We start from the raw sequence: 21,476 nt of genomic DNA on the forward strand, positions 1-21,476 counted from the left end.
TTTGCGGATCTCCTTGAAACCCTGCCATTGCTCGCGCGTGAGATTGTTAAGGGTGAGTCGTCTATGATGGTTATAAGCGGACAACACCCCAGATAGTAGAATTCTAAATTTAGATATTCTGTGTGTAGATCAAATAATCTATATCGTCCCTGGTGATCTACACGCAGTAATACTCATTCGCTGGTACACTGAGTAACAAGTGCGTGCAACCAGCCGCGCCACATCCGGTGGAGCAAAACGTAAGACCATTTTCAATGTAGATAGGTTTCTGTTTTCACTACCCTGAACGATTATCGAAACACTGACCCAGGGTGGTGTGGCACATTGTTCCAGTCATCCTCTCCTTAGGCCTCCGAAGACGGCGAAAAAGCCGAAACGTCAGGCAAATAAAGGGTTCCATCTAAAAACCTCGCAGGCACACTATAGCAAAACACAGACAGAATATGCCGAGGTTTCAAGACAAAAGAACATTCGAACTACTAGTACAAGTCAAGACATCATAACATTTGAGAACACGTTTAAGAAGTTAAAAAAAAATGAAAGTTAAACCTTTGAGTTCGAAATATTTTAGTCATAACCTAGGAATATCGGAATATGTCGGTCGAACGTAACCGTAAACATAAATAAACAACCGCAGACGTTCGGGTTTGGACCCTGTTGGGCAGGACGTGCGTGTTTCTGTGTGTATGTGTTTGTGTGTTTGTGTGTGTATGTGTGTATACGTGTGTATGATTGCCATTTGGGGATTTGCTGTCTTGTGATTTGTACGCCTCGCACACTCTTCACATTGCTCCTCTTCTTCCTCCCATAATCTCCTCTCTTCAACCACACACCAACACCACCACCAACACCACCACTACTTATTGACTATTTCTGTGACTTTGTGTCTTAACCGTGTTATTATTCCCATTTGTGTTAGCAATAAATTTAAAAATTAAATACTTAATGTGAAAATTCACTTCTGGATGTTACTAGCTATATGGATACTATCCATAAGCAGAAAGTAGTTTTAATTATTACTTCCATACTTTAGCATTGCTCATTTATGCGCATCTCTTCCTATTTCTTCAATGCGAATCGAAAATTAATTAATTAATTTAATTAAAGAAACATTTCTTCTGTTTCGTATCCATTCGTGTAAATACGTTTCGATAAGTAGTGGAAGTGCATCAAAAGGGCATGAACCAACACTCCCACAGGATCTAGTTCTTTCTTAAGAGTGCTTTAGTTGCGCTGCAATGTTCGACGCATTCAGTATCCAGAGATGGTGTCCAGACTTTAGAAGAAACTAAAGTGCATTCTTCTCATCTATTATTCGTTTTTCACATCCGAAACGATTACATATCTACGAGTGAATAATGTTGCATTTGCCGCGCTAGAGTAGGCCTTTTTTATGTCAGGGGCTGCCGCTTCAACATTCACACATTTTGCCCTTTTATTAGCTAACCTAAGTATTAATGTACGGCAAAAAAAAAAATTCCCGCAATTATCTGAGAGAACGGCGAAGAAGAATCGATAAACAAGATGTTCTTCAAATTAGGTTTAAGCACTAAATTCTTCTTCTTTCTTTTTTTTTCTTTTTCTCTTCTCAAATTTTTTAATTAATCCCTGCTCATTATATATTTTTTCTTTCTTTCCGCGAACTTCTTACCGTATTTGTTTTGAAGCGTAATAAATAAGCAAATAAGCCAATGGATTTCATCGATCTCTGGAATGAGCAGTATCAGAAGATGAGATTAACTTATGAGCAAATTTCTGCACTAAGATTCAATGGGACCTACATATGATGGTGGACGATTTATTTGCTGGACTTGTTCATAATTTCCTGTTGTTTTTTTTGCATTTGAACGTTACAGACTTTATTGTTATGAGGAGAGGACATATTCAAAAATTTCCCTGTCAAAGAAAGATGCAAGGGTGAAAAAATTTGTCAGAACGCTAAATGATCACTTTGGGCAACTTTCGGACTGATTGCAATCTATTTTAATTATTAGTTTATTTCATAATTATATAATATTTTATTGTAAATTATGTAGATATTAATTAATTTATTCTTTAATTTATTCTGATCTTCATCATAAACAAGCACTCATTCGCTGAACGGCATATTTTTCAGGTCAGATATATTTTGTTTGAGATGAAAAAACGTATTTCTGTCGTTTTTAAGCCGCTTTGTGTATTTTTTCAAATCAACATTGCAAATATTTTTGATCGCTTCTGCTGTTTTTAACCTTTCGACTGAATTCGAGGAATGCGTCAAAAATGTTTTTTTTCCGAAACATGATAACTCTTAGCTTCTGAACAAATTATTTATTATTCAATAGATGGCCTTTAAAAAGACTATTTGATAAAGAAAAATCAAAGCTGGAGCCATTTTTCAAGATGACTTTCAAAAAATCTTATCCGACAAGGTGAACTTTATCGAAACAAAACGGTATGTACTATAAAAATGAATAAATAAATGCATGCGCTGATACAATGCTTGGGTAATTTGAAATGTGGATAATAATGAATAGGAAAAAAAAACTATCGATCCCCATTGCTGCAGTGTTGCACGAGCTCATCAAACCACGCTTCTCGATTGATTTCCCGTTATGTTTTTCCATTTTCTTTTCCATCTAGTAGAAAAAAGTGTACAAATAAAGAATATTGATGTGTGTATGCGTATTACTCGCTGAACATATTACTTCCAATGGTTAAATGAGCATAACTTTGCTGTAAACGCAATGTAAAAGTGCAAATTCTTCCATACTTTCATGAATGTTTGATATTATTCATTCATTCAATATTATTCCATAATATTTAATATTGTTTAATAATTGATTAAAATTCAATAAATTAATAATTCCATGAATATTTAACGCTAGAAATTCTTCGTTTTTTTCTTAACTTCAGAAATAGATGGCCTTTAAAAAGAGTATTTGATAAAGAAAAATCAAAGCTAGAGCCATTTTTATTGTTGTTTGTTTCCCATTCTCCACGATGAAGCTGGGACTTCTGGTGGGATCAATGGTTCCAAATACGGCCGCCGTTAAACCTCGCTCCTCAAAAATGGGAATTTTGATCGACTGGGTGCACATTTTTCCGTGACGTGACCCCACGAAAATAATCAAAATTAGCCAGAAACAATTCGACATAAGAAGAAGGGTCGAATTGAAGCTCGTGGTATTTTTTAACGGAACATTCTGGAAAGCCGAATAGGTTGACCAATTCTAATCAGTGTACTGTATGTATGGATGACTATCCTGTTTTAAAGTGTCAAAAACGGAATTAATCATATAATTCTTTTGCCTAGAGTCATATCCGTCTCATCACCCTCATGTTGCGAGATTTTTGCTGGTGTCAATTGTTCCAAGTACGGCAGCCGTTAAACCTTGCACCTCGAAAATGGAAATTTTGACCGGATGGGTGCACATTTTATGGCGGTAACACTATGAAAACCGGAATCAAAATTAGCCAGAAACAACTAGGAACGATCGAAGCAATCTAATGATTAACACTTATATTTTTGTGCTGTCTATCTTTGTATTTTATATCTATGCTTTCATTTATAACGAAGCAGATGAAGCAACAACCATTTATCCACGAAATTTTAAAGGATTCAGACAAATAAGAACCGTATTCTTTTTAATTGCAAGAGCAGTGCCTCGGAGCCGTGTTGTTTGATGAAATAGTCCAGAATCGTGAACTTTTTTTGCATTATTTCTGTACTTCTTTTCACTTTCATTTTGAGGACACCATATTTAGAAATTATTTATTTAAAAATTTCAAACATTATTCACAGATGTGTTCAGCTTTCATCACTGTTCCTGTCAAATTTTTTTTGAGGAAATTCAGAGCCTTTAATCTAAAATATCTAAAATACGTTGATTTAATGCTGAGAACATCTCTACATATTTCGATCGAGTCTACTCTGAGCATTTCCGCATTTAGTTGAATCCCATCAAGTTCTGAGATACTCCGGTAGAACCGCTGCTAAGGTGTATCGTTACTGGAGATAGGTAGCAGTATTACATCGCAATCGCAATGGTTTTTTTGATGGCGTGACCTCTTCGGTGCTCAGATGACTTGGATGAGTTAACTTCGTTATTAGCTGCAAAACTGAATAAAATCAACAACTCTCAGCAGCGTTAAAATTGATGCTCCTCTGCTTTTTTGATCCCATGACCTCTTCGGTAACTAAATAACATGAACGGGTCACTTTTGTTGAATAAAATCAACAACTTCCGAAAGAGCTCGAACTTCCGAGCGTTAGAATGGATGCTATCCTGCATGCATCATTGTCTGCCTCCTCAGCTTCATTCCTCCTCCAATCCTTCATCCTACTCCCTGCGTGTTCGACTAATAGCTGCAATTGTGTATTTCCGCACGCAGCCCGAAAACCTCTTCACTTTTATTGGCTCCCGGGCCTCACATCACTCATAAGTGAGTCCCTCTATTCTCACTCCATTTTTTTTTTCACATTCGTTCACTTCACGCTTGCTTCTACCTACAATTTGTCTGGATACGCTAATAATACTTATGCTTTTTTTATGTTCAAGCAGCTCTGTGTGGATCTAACGTAGTGTGGATTTAGTAAACTACCAAAGTAATACTAAGCGATTCCCCGATTACGAGCTCGAGTTTGTAAGAAACGAATTCACGGGCGGGGAAAAAAGGGGCCCAGTTTGTAATCCCTCACAGCCGAGGCACTTAAACATTTCCAAAAAAGAAGTCGAAAACAAATCGAAGCTCATGAGACACCATCGCTACACCCACTCGAGGAAAGATTAAAATCTCTCAAAGAGAAAACTTCCTCATTTTTCCAGAGGAAAATCTAAGAATATTCGTGCTGAGACTAAGCAGGTTCACATACAGCATCCAAGGCGGGCTTGTTACTAGGAAATCAGGGTACTCAAGGCTAGCACAGTAACATTTAGTAGGGCTTCGGTGCATTTCATTTCTGAAAATCTTTTAAAATCTCTGTTTCATCAAACCAATTTCTGTCTGCAAATCCACGACTTTCTTGGTTGTCACTGTGAGGATCGTTAAGGTTAAGATCATTGAGTTAATAAAAACGATTGATTTAATTTTAATTTTTAATGTACATCAATAAAACTTTGTGTGAATTACAACTGAATGAAAAAAGAGCCGCCAGGGAGAGAGCGAAAGAGTTGACTTCTGGGTAATTAGAACAATATTTTGCACGTTTTGAAAAGCTCACGAGCTCCTTCTCTCGAAAGATCACGGGCGGGTATCACGAAACTACAAATTAAGCTCACCAGGTAGCGCATAAAGAGTTAAACGAGAACCGAAATACGTTGTGGCTGCCTTGAGAGTTTGAAGGAGCGATGTTTCTGTTTCTCCTGTGCTAGGATCTACTCTTACTAACTGTGGATTCGACACGTCGCCTTGGCCAGCACCCTATAATCAAACGCTTGAGAAGTGGAGTTCGATTCGGAATTGCTTCCAACAAATATGCTTCAAATATCCACTCCGAGAGGACTCTCCCATCGAATTTGAGGCGAGCGACCTGCCCATGGTTTCCAAATTAGTTGCTTGGCACAGTAATAAGAAAGAGTATTCCAAAGAGCGTCTGGTGGACGAGCAGCAACCAGCAGCGGTGACAGGGAGGACGAGATTGCAGTAGTAAAAAAAACGGTTGTTTTTGTTCGAAACGGAGAACGACAGGGATGTTTTTCTGCGCATTCAACGCATTAACCCTTACGTCGGAAGCGACCACTGAAGGTCTGATGATGCAAGAAAGGAAGATTAACTACGATGTTATCGCACTGACCGAGACGAGATGATGCGACGCTATCAGGAAATGCTTCATATGGCAATGGAAAAGAGCTGTTACTAGGACCATGCAACAGTTCATTGCGTTTACGGATGAAAAGAGATGGATCAACCCAAGCTATGACTGTTTTCGTCGCTTCCGCTTCAACAACAACCTATGAAGAAGGGGAGGCAAAGACTATACTTATCGCGACCTAGAGGAGCATTAGGTAAGTCTCACCTTCCAGTTTCACCTTCCACTGGTGATTCCAATGTTAAGATCAGGGTCAGACAGACAGACCAGACGTTTTTAACTCCTGAAGAAATTCACACTGACAGGAGAAGAGAACATTCGACTATTTTGTGCCACCACTAGGACCATTAGCAGGAACTCGCAATCCTCTTCTCTGTGCTAGACGTGAGAGTCGATGAAAGGTAGTGTGGTGAAATACAAAATCAAAAAAACAAATAAAAGGTAGTGCCTGACTGATATCACTGTTCTTCCCAAATTCTACATAGGATCAGAACCATCGCCTCTTTTGGAGATGACTCTTCTCCATACGATGAAAAGAAGAGAAAACCCGCAGATCTTCCAAAGCGAGGTTTTAGGATAATGCTGAACAGTGAACTGTTTGCTTCGTTAGCAGGCTTCGAGCAAGATAACGGAATGGACAACATCAGTGTCGGATATAATCCGTAATCATTTCATGACTGTATGAGAGAAGCTGAAAGTTTTAAAACCACAAAAAGACGCCTGTTTTCGTAACTCTCAAACCAGTACGCCAGCACCAAGCCGCAGATGAAGATGCAAGCAAGAACCTCTTCACATTCGTTCCGCAAGGAAGCGATCAAAGGAGATGCTAAGGACAAAATAGCGGCAATATTGGAAGCTATATCGAAGCTGCAGAGGCAGCAAAGAGCATAAGCTAACTCCCACTCACAGGACTACAGCAACAAATAAGACAAGAATAACTTCCCTCCGGAATCCTTCTCAAACAAACTGTGTCGAAAAAAAGCTAGAAGAGACGTCCACGACGTCTACTTTGATCTTTCCAACAGCTACGTCTACTTTCATTTTCACTGTTTGAAAGAAGATAGGTCCCCGTAGCAGAGGTTCTGCGCTCCGTAGCGCGACGTGAAATCATCCACTTTCAGGATCAAATCAATTAAAGAAAAAAAAATATCCTCAACACCCTGACTGTTTACGTGCTTCTTGTCGGAATGCACGGTTTCCAATGAGTGGGAAATCAGCCATATGACATTTGCAGCCATAACCCATTCCGTTTACTGTCGATTATCTAGAAGCTCTTTACAATATCGATTTTGAATAAGATTGAAAGAAGATTAAGTGAAAGATGACTATGCAAGCAAGCAGGATTTCGGAAAAAATTATCAACGCCTGACTACATCCATACCGTTATACAAGCCATAGAAAAATTCCGAGATTACACGATGCTACCATGACTCGCTTCCACCCAAACAAGGGCCTTGAGCCAATTGAAACGGAAATCATAAGCACATTCGGTACATAAAGGTACGAGAGATGCATCAAAACTTGACCTCCAAGGCGCTTCAAGGCGGCTACATGTTCGATGCGAAGAGTGGGGTTGATTAGGACGATACAATTCCATTCAAAATATCTCTTTTTCTTCTTAAGGACTAATCCTGAAAGTTGGAAAGAGATAAAATGTGAGTAGAAGTTGATCGCCTCTAACTACACAACCAACTCTCGTTACAACTCTTCTTTTCGTTGGCGTTACTAATTACATCTAGCATCAGCCAAACGTAACAATAGTGTGCCGAATCTTTCGGAACCACAAGAGATTCGCCAGCAGGAGGAAAACTGTTTCAGCGTCATTGAATGACCAATCAGAAGAGTGATGCTAGGAATATTCTGCATTGAGAACACGATCGAAAGAGGAGGTTCCTTTATACAAAACTTTGATGATCTCTTGCAAAAGGAAAAATCATTTGGCAACTTTTACATGTGATAGGAAAAAGTGGAAATATCACAGGCGTACTTTCGAGCAAACCGAAGCGTGACAGGAGCACATACGGCAAGTGATGCAGGTCCTGTAAGAGTGGTTGGTGCGTTGTTGATCATGCAAAGTAGTACAGCTCATATGCAAGTTCGCCGAGGTGTCCCATCCTTGAACGTAGCTCTGCCTAACCTTCTCGATCTTCTGCGAGATTTTGCACAGAATCAATCCATTCGTCGCTATTCCATATCCTGCGCAACCTTACGTCACGTCCTAAACTCCCTATCCGCGCCGGATATCCTCAGGTCTTCCTTCACAATAAACGTATCCTCCAGCTTATATGCGTCTAATTAATGTAGTTCTTCTCCTGTAATCTAACTCTATTGGGAGAGTCGCACCTCCTCAAATTCTTGAGAATTCTCGGTGCTCCGCCACATCTGAATTCTTCGTAACCGCTGTTCAGAAACAGATACCAGACTTTGAGATTTTTTTCCAGAAAAGAGTTCTGTTAGTTGAAATCGCTGCATGTTTTATTCTCAAACAAACGTCGTATACTCCTGTTTCTCCTCTAAGCTCGGAGTACTTTCTGATGATTCGACAGCTACCTTTTTTAATATAACGAAACACATTTCTTTTGTTTTTTCTTTTCTTATGTTTGATTGATGTGGATGCGTTGTTTGGTTCATTAGCATTGTCTCAATAAAAACCACATCGCTTGTTCATCACATCGTTGTTAAATGCTCAAAAGGACATCGTAATTTCAGAAATCCACAATTAAGCAAAGCGCAGCTATTAAATTGCATGGTTCCACATTCGTTTTTCTTGGTGAAGGATGTAATTTCATGTACATCTCCACATCAAATGGATACATTACATCTTCATATAGTCAGATCCTCCAAAACCAAAGAGGTAGTGGTTATTATAGAGGTGTCGTTCTATCGCTAGCATCACTAGGAGTGCAGCGATTGAAGAAGTCGATTTAAATAAAGCAGTCTCTATTTCTCTTTAATTTCCTCTTTTGAATAAGAGTTAGGAGATCAATAGTCTGTATTTGACTATACGATTCTACTACACAAATGTTTCATGTCATATTTCAAAACTAAACAGATTGTTAAATCGAAAACGCAGCGCTCCAACTAAAGAGATACTGTCGCCACCGAACGCACTCCGGCGGGCTGATGTTCGATGATTGTGGGTTTGAGTGAGGTAAGGAAGAAGTGCCGACGTGGACGACTATGATAGAGGACGATAGAGAGGAAGAGAGGAAAATAGACCGGGTCAAGGAAATACAGAAAAAAGTACTCGTCCAGAAAAAACCAACAGAATGATGACCAAAACTCTGGCTTCACTTTCACTACTTTTTTTTAATTCTTAATTTAATGAAACTGGGGACCTGTCACTAGCAGATGTAAATCTTGCGAAGGGTGTGGTTTTTCGAGATGTTTCTTTTAGTTCAGAAGTGGAATTGTGGAAAAAAAAAATGAAAAACATTATCACAACCAAAGTAACAGTTCGTTTGAATATCGAGAGGAATTGTTCAGAGTTTAATTTCATTTTTATTGATGAAAAATTTATACTAACTATAAGTTACGCAATAAAAATTTCTAACCAGCTCAATTTTTTTAAAAGTTTTCTTTTACTGGAAGATCCTCTAAATCTACACTGCTGTACAAACGATACGGTAATGCGTGTGGAAGTCTGATTGCTACGGTTCGGAGTTCGAGGGCCCTTGTTTTCTAGGACGAATTGCCAGCCACTTTACATAGTCTTCCTAAACTTTTTGTTGTGTGGAAGTGACGGGAATACTTCTCATGATGTCGATCAGTTGTTTATCGTCTAGAGGTAAGAATCCAATACATCTCGACAACATGTTGTGGTAAACGAAATTGTGGAGGTAATTGCCGAGGATTTATTGCTTCCAAAAGGGGTGTTAGTGCTAACTGAAAGGGTCTATATAGCTAGCTTATTGATTCTCTTCTGAGGTGTTTCCTTCCTATCGGCGGTATACATAGACACCGCTTGAACAACATCGAGGAGACCAAAGTGTGACCCTGAGTTGTCAGAAGTCACACACCTACCCTATTGTTCAGGTTTTCGAAAATTGTATCCTGACTAACAAATCGATTATCTGGAGTGATCGAACACTTTGTTCAGTTGATTTTCACCCACTCACTCTCACTTTCTAAGGTTGTTTTCACATCTACCTCACTCACATTGCTTCTTCGACCACATTCTTAGAAAAAATAGTGTTGTCATTCTACAACTGCAGTCGTTTTGACGATAATCGTTGACATAAGCCCATCGCATAACATTTTCTTAATCTTAGTGGCCGAGATGATGTCATTCCGGCGACACCTCGGCGAGGATGCAGATGTCCACCATCTTCACTGAGGTGTCCAGATCCAGATCCAAGGATCAGTTGACGGAATCCAGATCAATGAACGGATCATTCGTCGATTGATCACGTTTGACAACGTCTGCTTGGCTCAGAACTTCTGCTTTTTGGCCGAACAGCCTTTTCAGGTTGAAAAAGAAAGCAACGGTAGTTTCGACGAAACGAATGTTTTTTTTTGCAAAGGTTCCATATTCTGTCCAGGCATTTAATTTATTAATTTGCGAATTCTGACAATTCTGTTCTAGAAAACGATCAATTTTTGACTAAGGCTTTTTTTCTGAAAAAAAAATGTTTGGGAAGCTCGCACTGTTTCGCTTTGCAAGTTACACAGTTCGTACTAAGCTCATGTGTTCGTGCAGAACGTGTATAAACGTTGCTGCTTTCAGCAGAAGTAAATGTATCAGGTATACATATGCAACAATCGGACTTCTAAGCGCAGCACCACCTTCTGCACAGCAATTTAGACTAAGGGAATCTCCTGTTAAAGAAATCTTTCCGAAAAATTACCTTATAAGTAGTTCATGGTTAGTATGCATTTTTGAACAGAAATTAATTTAAATTTTGGACAATTTTTTACTTTTTGTTCAAACGAGGCGTTACTGTGGTTGTGATGTTCTTTTTTTATTTCCTTTCACATTTCTACCCCAGATTAAAGGAAACATTTTTAAAAATCACTTGCGTCCTTCAGGGATAAAAACAAAATTAACTTCTTGTAGTTACGAACAATAGGTTTCCGATATCCTCGTCGAAAACTGTCTAGGTAGAGGCGAAACTATCTTTAACTATCTTAACTATCCATTTTTTCAAAATTTTTAGCCTGTATTATTTTCATTCTGACTGTTTTCCTCTCTTCCTATTTATCACTCTCAATGGGGAACGGTAAAGAGGGTCCCGGCAGATTCTCCACGAATGCCTCCGAGACATTACGTGTCCAGTCTTCTGGCCACAGAGACGCAAACAACTACACATTTATAAGGACCGAATAAATTGAAGAACAATATCGTTAGAAGTACATGCAATTTTCTTAAGTATTCTAATAATAGAACGGGAGCGAAGTTTGCTTAGATATTACCTTTAGGAAGCCTAGAAATATTATCAAAATAAATCTTTTTCTTATAAGTGGTAAGAAATCAGAGGGTCTCTATGTCCGGAAATAAAGTAAGCTGCAAAAAAGCTTGGAACTTAGAGATAACGATAAGCCTCTTCTCGTTACTTTTCAAAGCTGGAATGTTCCGTTTTTACCGAAAATTTTCATATACGTAATTTTGAGCTATTAGATGCACCTTCCTCTCTTATTTTATGTGAGGATTTTTCTTGGTTCTGGTACAGTTACAAATTTGAGATCAACTCACATAAAAAAAATGGATCTGTCTGATTTTTCCGAACAATTTTGTAACTCGTGAATTAGCATTGTGATGCAGCGTATGATGTCTATTGGTAGGTGAGCAGAGTTAGCAATTTAATTAACAACGAAGGTAAATTTTTTCTCGCACCTTCGCTAATTGCTCTGCCGATGGATGATCGGGACATGCTCGAAAATCTGCCGGAATCCTCTTTACACGCATCCACTCCCAATCATAGACGCCTTTGTAAGCACCTACTCCTCAGATGAATTTCATTAGAGTAGCTAACATTTTTTCTCTTAAAACGCCTAAAAAATCCATTTCATCCTTTTAAAGCTTTTTTTCCTGATTAAAACACTGTACATTAATCAGATCAGTTGATGTAGACGCCTAACGACTGCTCGGCTGAACGCGTTCGGTGGCGACTGTGCGTCCTTACATAGTCGTCGTAGTGCTGCGCTTACGACTTTACAATTTGTTTAGGTTCAAAATATAAGATGAAATATTTGTGCGATAGAATCATACCAGCAAAATGTTCTTCTAATTCTCCAACTTTTTTTTCAAAATGAGAAATTTAAAGAGATATAGAGACTGTTTCAATTGAGCTCGCGTCTTCACATACTCTCTACTTTCCTCTAAATTTTTGTGATTGTCGGGAAATATTTTAATGAAATCCGTGACTAGCTACGCTCGTACACGTAATAAATCTCTAACATCTCTCTTTGAATTTTACTCCTAATCATGATCGCGTTGTTTATCATCGCATACTGTCTTCAAATTCCTATAGATTCCTGGAAATACAGTGAAATATGTTCATATCGGATGTACTACTAAGTGCCACATTATTTTGCTTATTTAGATTATTGTCTGATATAGTCTATATTTAGTCTATTTTCTGAAATAGTTTATCATGCATTAAATTTATTATATATATATATATATATATCAGATATTTAGTGAATTTCACTAGAGGAGCCAATTTTTTTCCTGAAACACTTAGAAAAAACAGTATTTTTCTCTGCCTCAGTATTTTTACATTTCTTTCTCCTAGGTAAAAACACTGAATATCCCTAGCATATTGCTTGAGAAAAAGATCAGCTAAAATCTGAACAAAATCAATGTTTACTAGTTTTGTTAAGTTGAAAGAAATAGTCTAGAAAATTAAAAATAAAACATAAAAATAAATAAAACAAACAATAAATAACACCAAATGAAATAAAATAATGCTAAAAATAATTCAAAAATAGTCAAAAGCTTGAAGCTTCCAGAATTGTTTTTGTTGCATTTTTCTTAGGATTCCTTTTTCAAGAGGGAAGTTCTGTTAATTATTATCTGTTAATTATTATCCTGTTGCTGTTGCTTCTGAAGCTATCGAAAAAAATCACACTTTTCAATCGTTCGGGTATTTTGATGTGGTGGAATATTGGGGGCAGGGGCACTCACATCAACCAGTGCGTGCGGATTATGTAGGTGCACCGTGAGCAAAATCTAACACTTGAAATCCGGAAAGGTCGGCTCAGAGGTCAGATATACTGGAAAGAATTGTGCCAAATAGGGAACGCTATATACCTGAAGATCACTTTGATCCCTTTTATCGACAGATATGATATTTTGTGATTGATAGAAATCGGCTTTGTTTTTCTTTTCTTTCTAATTGTTCCTATTTATTTATTTTCATTCATTCATTCATTTGAAAACGCCCATTGGTATGCCACAAAATGAAAAACAGAAACAGGAAACAGCAGAGCTCACTAGAATTTCGCCAAAGTTTTAGTTTTATGCAGAAATGTGTATGTTTACGTATATGTTTTGTTATGTATGTATGTAAACGTGAAACAGTGCTATTTTGATTGGCTGAAGATGGTGGAATAGTAGCAATCGAAATTCTTCGCTGAGTCCTTTGAAAACCTCGTAAAAAAAACTGTTTGGAGCAATCAGTTTTTTTTCTCAGACTCTCTCGGTCACTGATTTTTTTACCTCTGCGTGAAACAAGCAAACTGGATTCCTCTATCTATATTGAGAGTTTTTGCTGTTGAATTGTAGTGGATATACTTATGGTATGGAATATATTTGTTTCTTTTAAATGAATTGAAAAATTCTCTTCGTTAAAAAAATCCGTTAACGTTGTAGTCTTTAAGAAAAATTGAGGAGAGTTTTTACCCCTCTCCAACTCCGTCTCTTGTTTCTTGCACAAAAAAATTCACAGGAAAAGAAAGAAGAAAAACGGGTAATATTCTATGCCGTGGGTATTTTCATTTCAATCACAAATGTCCGTTCCGTCAACATCGATCAATTCCACTTTCAGCATTTTATTGTGTTACACAGTATTACAAAGAGTTAGCGGGTTAAATACGGAAATAAATATTTGTAACCCTTGAATGGAGCAAATAACATCACGAAAATGAAAGACAAAGCTCAATTCTGCTTGCATTTCATAGTGGCATTGTTTCTTGCAAAATCGCAAATTCAAAGAAATATTAAGTGTAAATGAAATATTTCCCCTCTGGGAAAATAATTTATCTACATCAAAGCGGTCAGACAACTATTTGTCCTTGGGGAGGAAATAATTTTGCCGACAAATATTTTTTGGATATTAACATAAAACCACCACGACTATTTCCATCCATCAATCCGCTCAATACAATCGTTCACTCTTCCCGAATGTCCGAATTCGTCTCTATAGATCCGAATTTCTACATATGTTTCATTATAATTCTTGTGTGATTTGCTCCTTTCCGAGGATGGGTGTAGCGCAGTCGGTTAGAGGTTCCGCTGCTTGTGCAATCGATTGGAATCGAATCGGTTCGAATCCGTTCTACTGTTCACCTCAGTCTTTCATCCCTCCGCGGTCGATAAATTGGTACCAGACTAGTCTGGGAGGACAAAAACACGGATTTGACACATCGGCTGGGTTTGATGATTCTGAATTGAAGTGAACGTGGTGGCGCATCCCAAGCGGATTGATTAACGCCAGACACTTTATCCATTATTCCTTGCCCCTTTGTTATTCATCACCTCTCACTCTATTTCTTCCTCTTCACCTTTGATTTTCTCCTTTCATTCGCCGTCCATTTGTTCATCAGCATCTTTATGTTAATTCCTACCGATCATGCCTGGATTTTTATACTGCAGACGTGCCAAATTTCCGGAGTAGAATATGAAAATATGAAAAAAATCACGCAAAAATGAAAGAAAAAATGAATGAAGCATTATTTGCGGAATCGAACACAATTCAATTATCGTGAAAAGGCTTTTCTATTTTTTTTTCTAAACTTCAGTGACCATAAAACATTAATTACTATGATTTTTAGAATGCTGAGCATTTGAGTACAAGCTTTTTAAAACCTTAACTGTTCAAAATTTCGCTTAATTCATTCAAAGGTTTAAAGAGCTTAATCTTGAACGACTACGTTTGACGAACGTTTTTTTAAGTCAAAATTTTCACTTACGTATTGAAATTCTTGGAGAAGAAAAAGAAATTTTAAATCTCGGAATTATTGCAAAGTTATAGAAGCGCATTTAAACACCTCTTTAAATAATAATTCGAGCATTTCACGTTTGCGCACGTATTTGTACACCTCGCATTTGTGGCGTCCTTCTTTGGTTTTTATTTATTTTTGTTATTATCTTTCTCTTATATTTATTGTTTATTTGTTCCGCTATTACTATCCTTTTGTCACTTCCCTTTCTTTGATTCGTTCAACGTCAATTCCTTTCTGAGTCGTGAGTCGTAAAATTTTTCGTGGATCATTTCATCATAGATTTCAGATTCATATTTAAAATGAGGTTGAGGTGATCGAGTGGGAGCTGCTCAGCTCGCAGCTGTACAACAATCAGCATGAGGCCTTTTCGTGAGTTCTGTTCCTTTCAAATACATGAAATCTTCAATGTGAATGCATTTTTACAATTGTTTAATTATATTCTCATTTGAAATGAAATCAGCCTCCCGATTTGTTTTCTCTCGATTCCTTTCATGTGAACCTCACTTTTTCTTTTTGTCCGCGATTCTTTCGACTCGCTGGGTCTTTACTTTCACTGGAATACTTCGGTTTAATGCGTTTTTTCGGAGGTAAATTGCTCACAGCAAGTAGAGGTGGACAATTTCCTTCGAGGACGATGCGTTTCCCCGTTATTGTTGCTCCCACTAGACTCTGCCCTTCCAGCTTTCTACTGAAATTTCTACTAATTAACTAACAAACTACTAAATTTCCGACCTATTCATTATTTTTCTCTGTGCCCTTCAAATTGATTCTCCTTTTTTTATTTTCGGATGTAAGCACACGCATCTATCGATCTGCATACGTTTTACATGCACTTTTCTGACACCACCATCGTTTTGGATAATAATAAATTCTAATAAGAAACACAAAATGCTTTGGATATTAAAGTAAAGATAGGGCACTTAACGGGGTGCGGTACTTCACACTTCTCTTAGAATTCTCCCATGATTGATCGTCAAAACAGTCGGATGAGCATGAGAAATCACCTTAGGGCAACCAAGGCTCTCATTTCTTCGGTGTCGATGAATAATAAATAAATACGTAAACAAATAAATAAATAAATACCCATCGAAGCTAATCAGCACTTAACACTTATCTTTTTAACGATCTTTTTAACGCTTTTAACGGTTTTGTGAACTAAACAGGCATGGTTCCTCCATGGGATTCATATGTTCGAGAGGCTAGGGTTGAGTAAAACCTACAAATACTTGATCGCGACCTCTATCCTCAAAATCGTTTAAATCAACGACAGATCACTATCAGAACAGACTCATCATTAAAAAAAAACAAAATCATACCTCAAATGATTTTTCCTCTTTTTTCTCTACTAACATTTCTCCATAGTCATATTTGCTTGCACGAATGACAATTATAAGCTTTGAAAACAGTAATAAGATAGAATCTTATATTTTTTTGAATATGTTAGGAGCAAGAATGTCTGGAAAAGTTGGGAGCTGTAGGTCTCTATGTACGATTTTAGGTCTTGATTGATAAATCGAAAAGGTTTTCCGCTTTTCTCGCATTTCACTGTAAACCGTGTATTTCGTGTGTAATTCCTTGGACCCTCTTCTGGAACTACTCTTTTCGTTGAAATCACCAACTAGGAATTATGATCTTCTTTGTGGAACATTTCTGTCTAGAATACGTCAAGTTCCTAGTCATAAAATGATCTTGGAGCGTTGACACGGAAGATCTTCAAAACCGATACAGATCTACAAATAAGATTTTTAGCCTTCAACTGATCAAGGATCAAGTCAACTGATCAAAGGAATAAATATTCACTATCACACACATAGGGTGAGTGTGGAACAGTCGCTAAGAGGTTCCGCTGTGGCTACATTCGATCGGGGGTTCGAATTCGCACTAGTGCAAACCAAGCAACCAAGCCTTTTATCCCTCCGAGATAGATAAATTGGTTCCACACTTGTCTGGGAGGATAAAATAACTGACTTGACACATCGCCTAACCTCCGCAAGTTGTTCTATAGGCCAACACGTCTTCCAAAACCTCAACGATTACGAATTCTAGTAAAAAGCGTTGGCGCATCCCAAGCGTCCATCCCATCCCAAGCGGATTGATGTCAATAGCTTTTTCTTGCTCTTTTATCACACTCGTATGGGAAAGAATGGAAACTCCATCGTCTTCATTGGCGTCTGCTACTTCAACAAACAGATCTTCTTCAGTGTCATAATTGATCGATAATTTCTTCTCCTTCACGTTTTCCACCACAATCTTCTTGGTCTGGTTATTGGCGTTTCTGCCATGGGCTGTTCAAAATTCCGACTATTCTGCCGTGTTCATTACCATGGTTTTCAATTTCTTGAGCTTCTGGGACAACTTCGTAACTATCACGTCTTAGGTCTTAACTGAGCCCAGATTGGGATTCTTCATAATTATAGGCTTTATTTTTTATTGAGTTTGGCCAAGAAATCTATTGGCACCTTGTTCCGAGCATGATGAATTAAGTACACCTCTGAATGGCTTGGTTGGTCCCATCTTCGATTAGCCAGATATCATCTTCATGTTTGATTCTGGTGCAAGAGACATTCTTGCTAGACGACCGTACAAAATGAGGACTGACATCAGTGCTGACAGCACATGAGTATTATCTACTTACCTATGGATGAGTAGGTTTTCTCCTTTTCTTAACCTGCTCGTATCCATGATAATCAAAAATATTGCTTCTCTACAACTGTCGTCCAGCACTTGTCCAGCAGCTGTCAATGTGACTTCTTAGAGACTTAGACTTCTCTACAACTAATATATTTGTTTCTTGAATAACTAATAGCTGAATTGGTAAATAGGTTGTGAATAAGTGTTTCATTTCTTCTGTACTTTCAAAAGTTACTATTTTAGTGGGTTTTTTTTTAAAATTTGTTTGCTCGAGCTGTGTCCGAGATTGATATTGATCAACATCTAACGTTTCGGCGTTTTCGGCTTCGTTAAAGCCTGGAAAATCAAAACCATTAGTGACTTATCCTCTCAAGCGCCCCAGCACCCCACAGAAAACGTTCAAACGATAGGCAAACACAAAGAACAACACATCGGCTAGTGCTTACCTCATTCGCTTGTATTTGGTAACGTAACGGACCACCACATACCACAATAATGAATCACAATGGTTTTTTGTAGGGAACTGACGGCCCACCACGTAGTTCAAAACCCTCACAGATCTTGATATGGGGCCAGTTCGTTTGCGATCACAATGGAGTCGTCCTTCTTGTTCATTTTTGGACTTTAGCGAGCTATTATTATAACCGGACATCAATAGCGCAAGCTCTACCTATTGGCTCTCACTACAACTCCTGAAACCTACCACTAAAACACATTCTGAGGAAAAAAAAGCTTTTGACTACATATTAACAAGGCTCGTTCCAGATAATTGCACCTTAATGACATCCTTGATGCGTGTCGATTGTTTGAAAGCTAAAATGATAGTCACGCATCCGTATTATACATCTCTTTGAAGTCATTTCTGTCGAATCCACGCCAAAATTTATCAGGATACTAACAAATGTAAATATTATTGTAATACTATGATATTATTACTTATCATAATATATAATAGTAATAGCAATATTAGATACGTCGCTTATTTCTTATATTATGAAAAAATTGACATTTGATAGCTGAGACACACCTTTTTTCTTCGGGATGGGGAGTCAGAACCTAAGGGGTTCTAAGAGCTTACCAGCCAAAGATATACAAAAACGGTACGCCTCTGCTGTGCTACCGTTGCAGTGCAAATAGATCGATGTCATCTACGAGCGATCTTTTCCTACAAATAGAAGAAACGCCATACGGCGCCTCAGGCGCCGCCAACATCGACGAAGCATTGTATGAGAGGACAACTACCTACGCTACCGTCAGCAACTGGCTCCTCCGCGTGGACGGAGGAGATTTCTCTTTCTACCACTTCCCTTGTATAGGACATTTGCACACCAACATCGACAACAATTTGCGGAGCCTATCACAACGGAACGCCACGATGCGAACGATAGCTACGCAACTTTGCGCTGCTAAGCACCCTATCGAAATTTACCTACATTCTCTAGGCTACAAAAAAAGTTTTGCCAAGAAGACCTGCTGACCGAGACCAACCGCTCATGGTCAGCATCTATCAGTCATTGCTGTTTTGTCAGCGCTGATGGAGGTCGTTACAGGATATCGTGACGGGAGGCAAGAGATGGATCCTTTACGACAAATTACATTATGGTAGGTGTGCTTACGGGTTTCCCGAAGCTTGCAGTCGCCATCGCAGCCACAGCTGAATCAACACCAATACCAGGTTTTCCTCTGCTGTTTGCGAGGAATGCTGCCGTGAGAGCTGCTGCTCGCCAACCAGCCAGTTGGCGACGAAGTCTACACAGCTTTGCGAGTTGACTGCCGCAGTACGAGAGAAACCAAGATCGAGAGATGGCGTCGTTCACCTCCTCCAGTCGTCCACCTCCTCTCGCACCCGCAGCCGCATGTCGCTTGAACCACTTGCCATCAATTTGAGGCCTGTGTTGGGATCCTCCATCTATCCTCTTCCCAAAACCTTATCCCATCGGATAACGACCTGTTCCAGAATCTAGAATTCTCTCTGAACAGATACGCGTGTCCCACTTGGACGATCAGTTTTCCTTCCTAAAAACTGGTCATCCAAGTGGGTGTATAGCAACAACCATCCTAAAGAATATTGGTTTCGAAGCACAGGATTTTCCTCTGTACCTACTGTATCCTTTTCAGATACACGAATATAATGCGGTACCACAGCAAGAGCTCTGTCTGTGGTTGGCGGTATCTGGCTTGCCGGGGTCTCTAGCTGAGAATAGCTTTGCACAGAGCTTAACGAAGCCTGTGATGAAAATTTGAATGACGCAGTCATTCAACGGAGCTCTTTTTCTTGAAAAAATTGCATGATGTTTGGAAAAGTTTTAAAAAAAAATCGCAAAGAAATAAGTTTTTTTAACCACATGAAAAGTTTTAGTCTTTCCAGGACTAAAGCTAATGGCAGCTGGAACATTTTATATTAAAACAGAAACAGTTCATAGCTCGGAAACCGCTCTATAATGTGATATTATAGAGCGCCAAATCTATAATGTGATATGCCCAAACAAGGCGCACTTCACTAGTCAACGATTCACAAACTTCCAATTATCACAGTGAAAGATATGGTACATAGCTGCTGTAAAATCAACTGAAAAAAAAACCAGAAAATTCTGCCCAGCTAGAATAGAAAGAAATTATGGCATCCCACAACAAATAGCCTCCTCAGATATTTTATAGAAAAAGAGTTTTTTTTTTAATGAAGAATGTTACATTGGGGGAATTTTAGGGGTGCGCATCAGGAGGTATCCAGAGCGGCTGCCAGAATATATCCTTAGGGGATGTGTGCGTCGATGATTGCGCTCCGCAGCGGTCGGTAACGACAATACACCTTTATCCTGCGTATGCAGGATGCCCCGCCCATCTACTTTCTACAGCTGAGCATAGGCAGATTGACTAAAAGTCTAAGAACTTCGGAATGCGATGATGACCGTTGGAGTCCGCGTAGATGGTGGACATGAGCATAGAGTGGTGTGTAAAATTCGAGCGATACCATACTTCTTATCAGATTAAAAACTTGACAAGCTCAGAGCTTGGTTTCATTTGTTCTTGAAATCCTATTCGTAATCGCCCTATTTTTCTAATAGTATGTATCATTCTCGCACCCTTCTAAACATGGTTTGTTTCAATTTATTTGTTTTTTTATTTGTTTTAGTATGTGTTATTTTATTGGTGTTCGACTGACTGTTGATGACTATCAGTCATCCTGCAAGTACGAAAACTGTCTTGCATGTACACAATGTCCCTGCAGGCATATTTTGCGGATAAGGCCCTGCATAACCGTCAGTGAACGATTCCTTCTAGCCATATCGATTTCTTAAACACGGAAAAATATGAAGTGGTACATACATAGGTATATATGTATGGATCGCCAACCAACAACGGTACAAAATGAAGCCAAATTTTTACTCATACAAAAGGATAGAAGTCGTAACTACTAGAATATATGTTATAAATATAGCTGTTATACTCACCTTTATGAAGTTTATTTGCCTCCTCGAACTATGAAAGCAATAGGGGGAGAATGCCACATTATAGTGGGTGTGACTTTAAACAAGATCAACGGAGGTCACAGCTAACATAGCATTTCGTGGCCTTCCTAATGAATAAGTCGGTTTTACGTTTGCATTCTGTTATTCCATTGTTATTTCATTGTTTTGTCATTCTTGAAAGTATAACATATTTTCCGTCATTTTTATCGGACAATCTTCATTTACAAACGGGTTTCCCATTGTGGAGCTCATGTTTTACCATTTCATTTCCTTACAAGTTCGTTTTGTCAGGGTATCCAAATGGAGATATTTTGCAGGCCTTCTGTGTAAGGGGTGGGCGGAGCATGATAGGATGGACAGTGTGCCTGGACAGACGTAGCGGCGATCGCTGCTGCAAGCACACACTTCGGCTGCACCCA

General features: G+C 38.5%; 1 protein-coding gene across 2 annotated transcripts; it reads right to left on the reverse strand.

Annotated features, from left to right (window-relative positions):
* Positions 1–16,936: 16,936 nt before the first annotated feature.
* On the reverse strand, positions 16,937–19,496 carry RB195_007189 (uncharacterized protein; the record flags this gene model as incomplete). Of its 2 annotated transcripts, XM_064180690.1 has the most annotated exons (3): positions 16,937–17,215; positions 19,204–19,336; positions 19,405–19,496. In XM_064180690.1, the coding sequence occupies 3 exons, from the start codon at positions 19,494–19,496 to the stop codon at positions 16,937–16,939; spliced, it is 504 nt and encodes a 167-aa protein (XP_064037541.1). The 2 variants fall into 2 exon arrangements, with proteins under 2 accessions (XP_064037541.1, XP_064037542.1); XM_064180689.1 differs by lacking the exon at positions 16,937–17,215 and having other exon boundaries at positions 19,180–19,336.
* Positions 19,497–21,476: the final 1,980 nt, after the last annotated feature.

Source organism: Necator americanus, chromosome I (assembly GCF_031761385.1).
Source record: "Necator americanus strain Aroian chromosome I, whole genome shotgun sequence".
In the NCBI taxonomy this organism is placed as follows: Eukaryota; Metazoa; Nematoda; class Chromadorea; order Rhabditida; family Ancylostomatidae; genus Necator; species Necator americanus.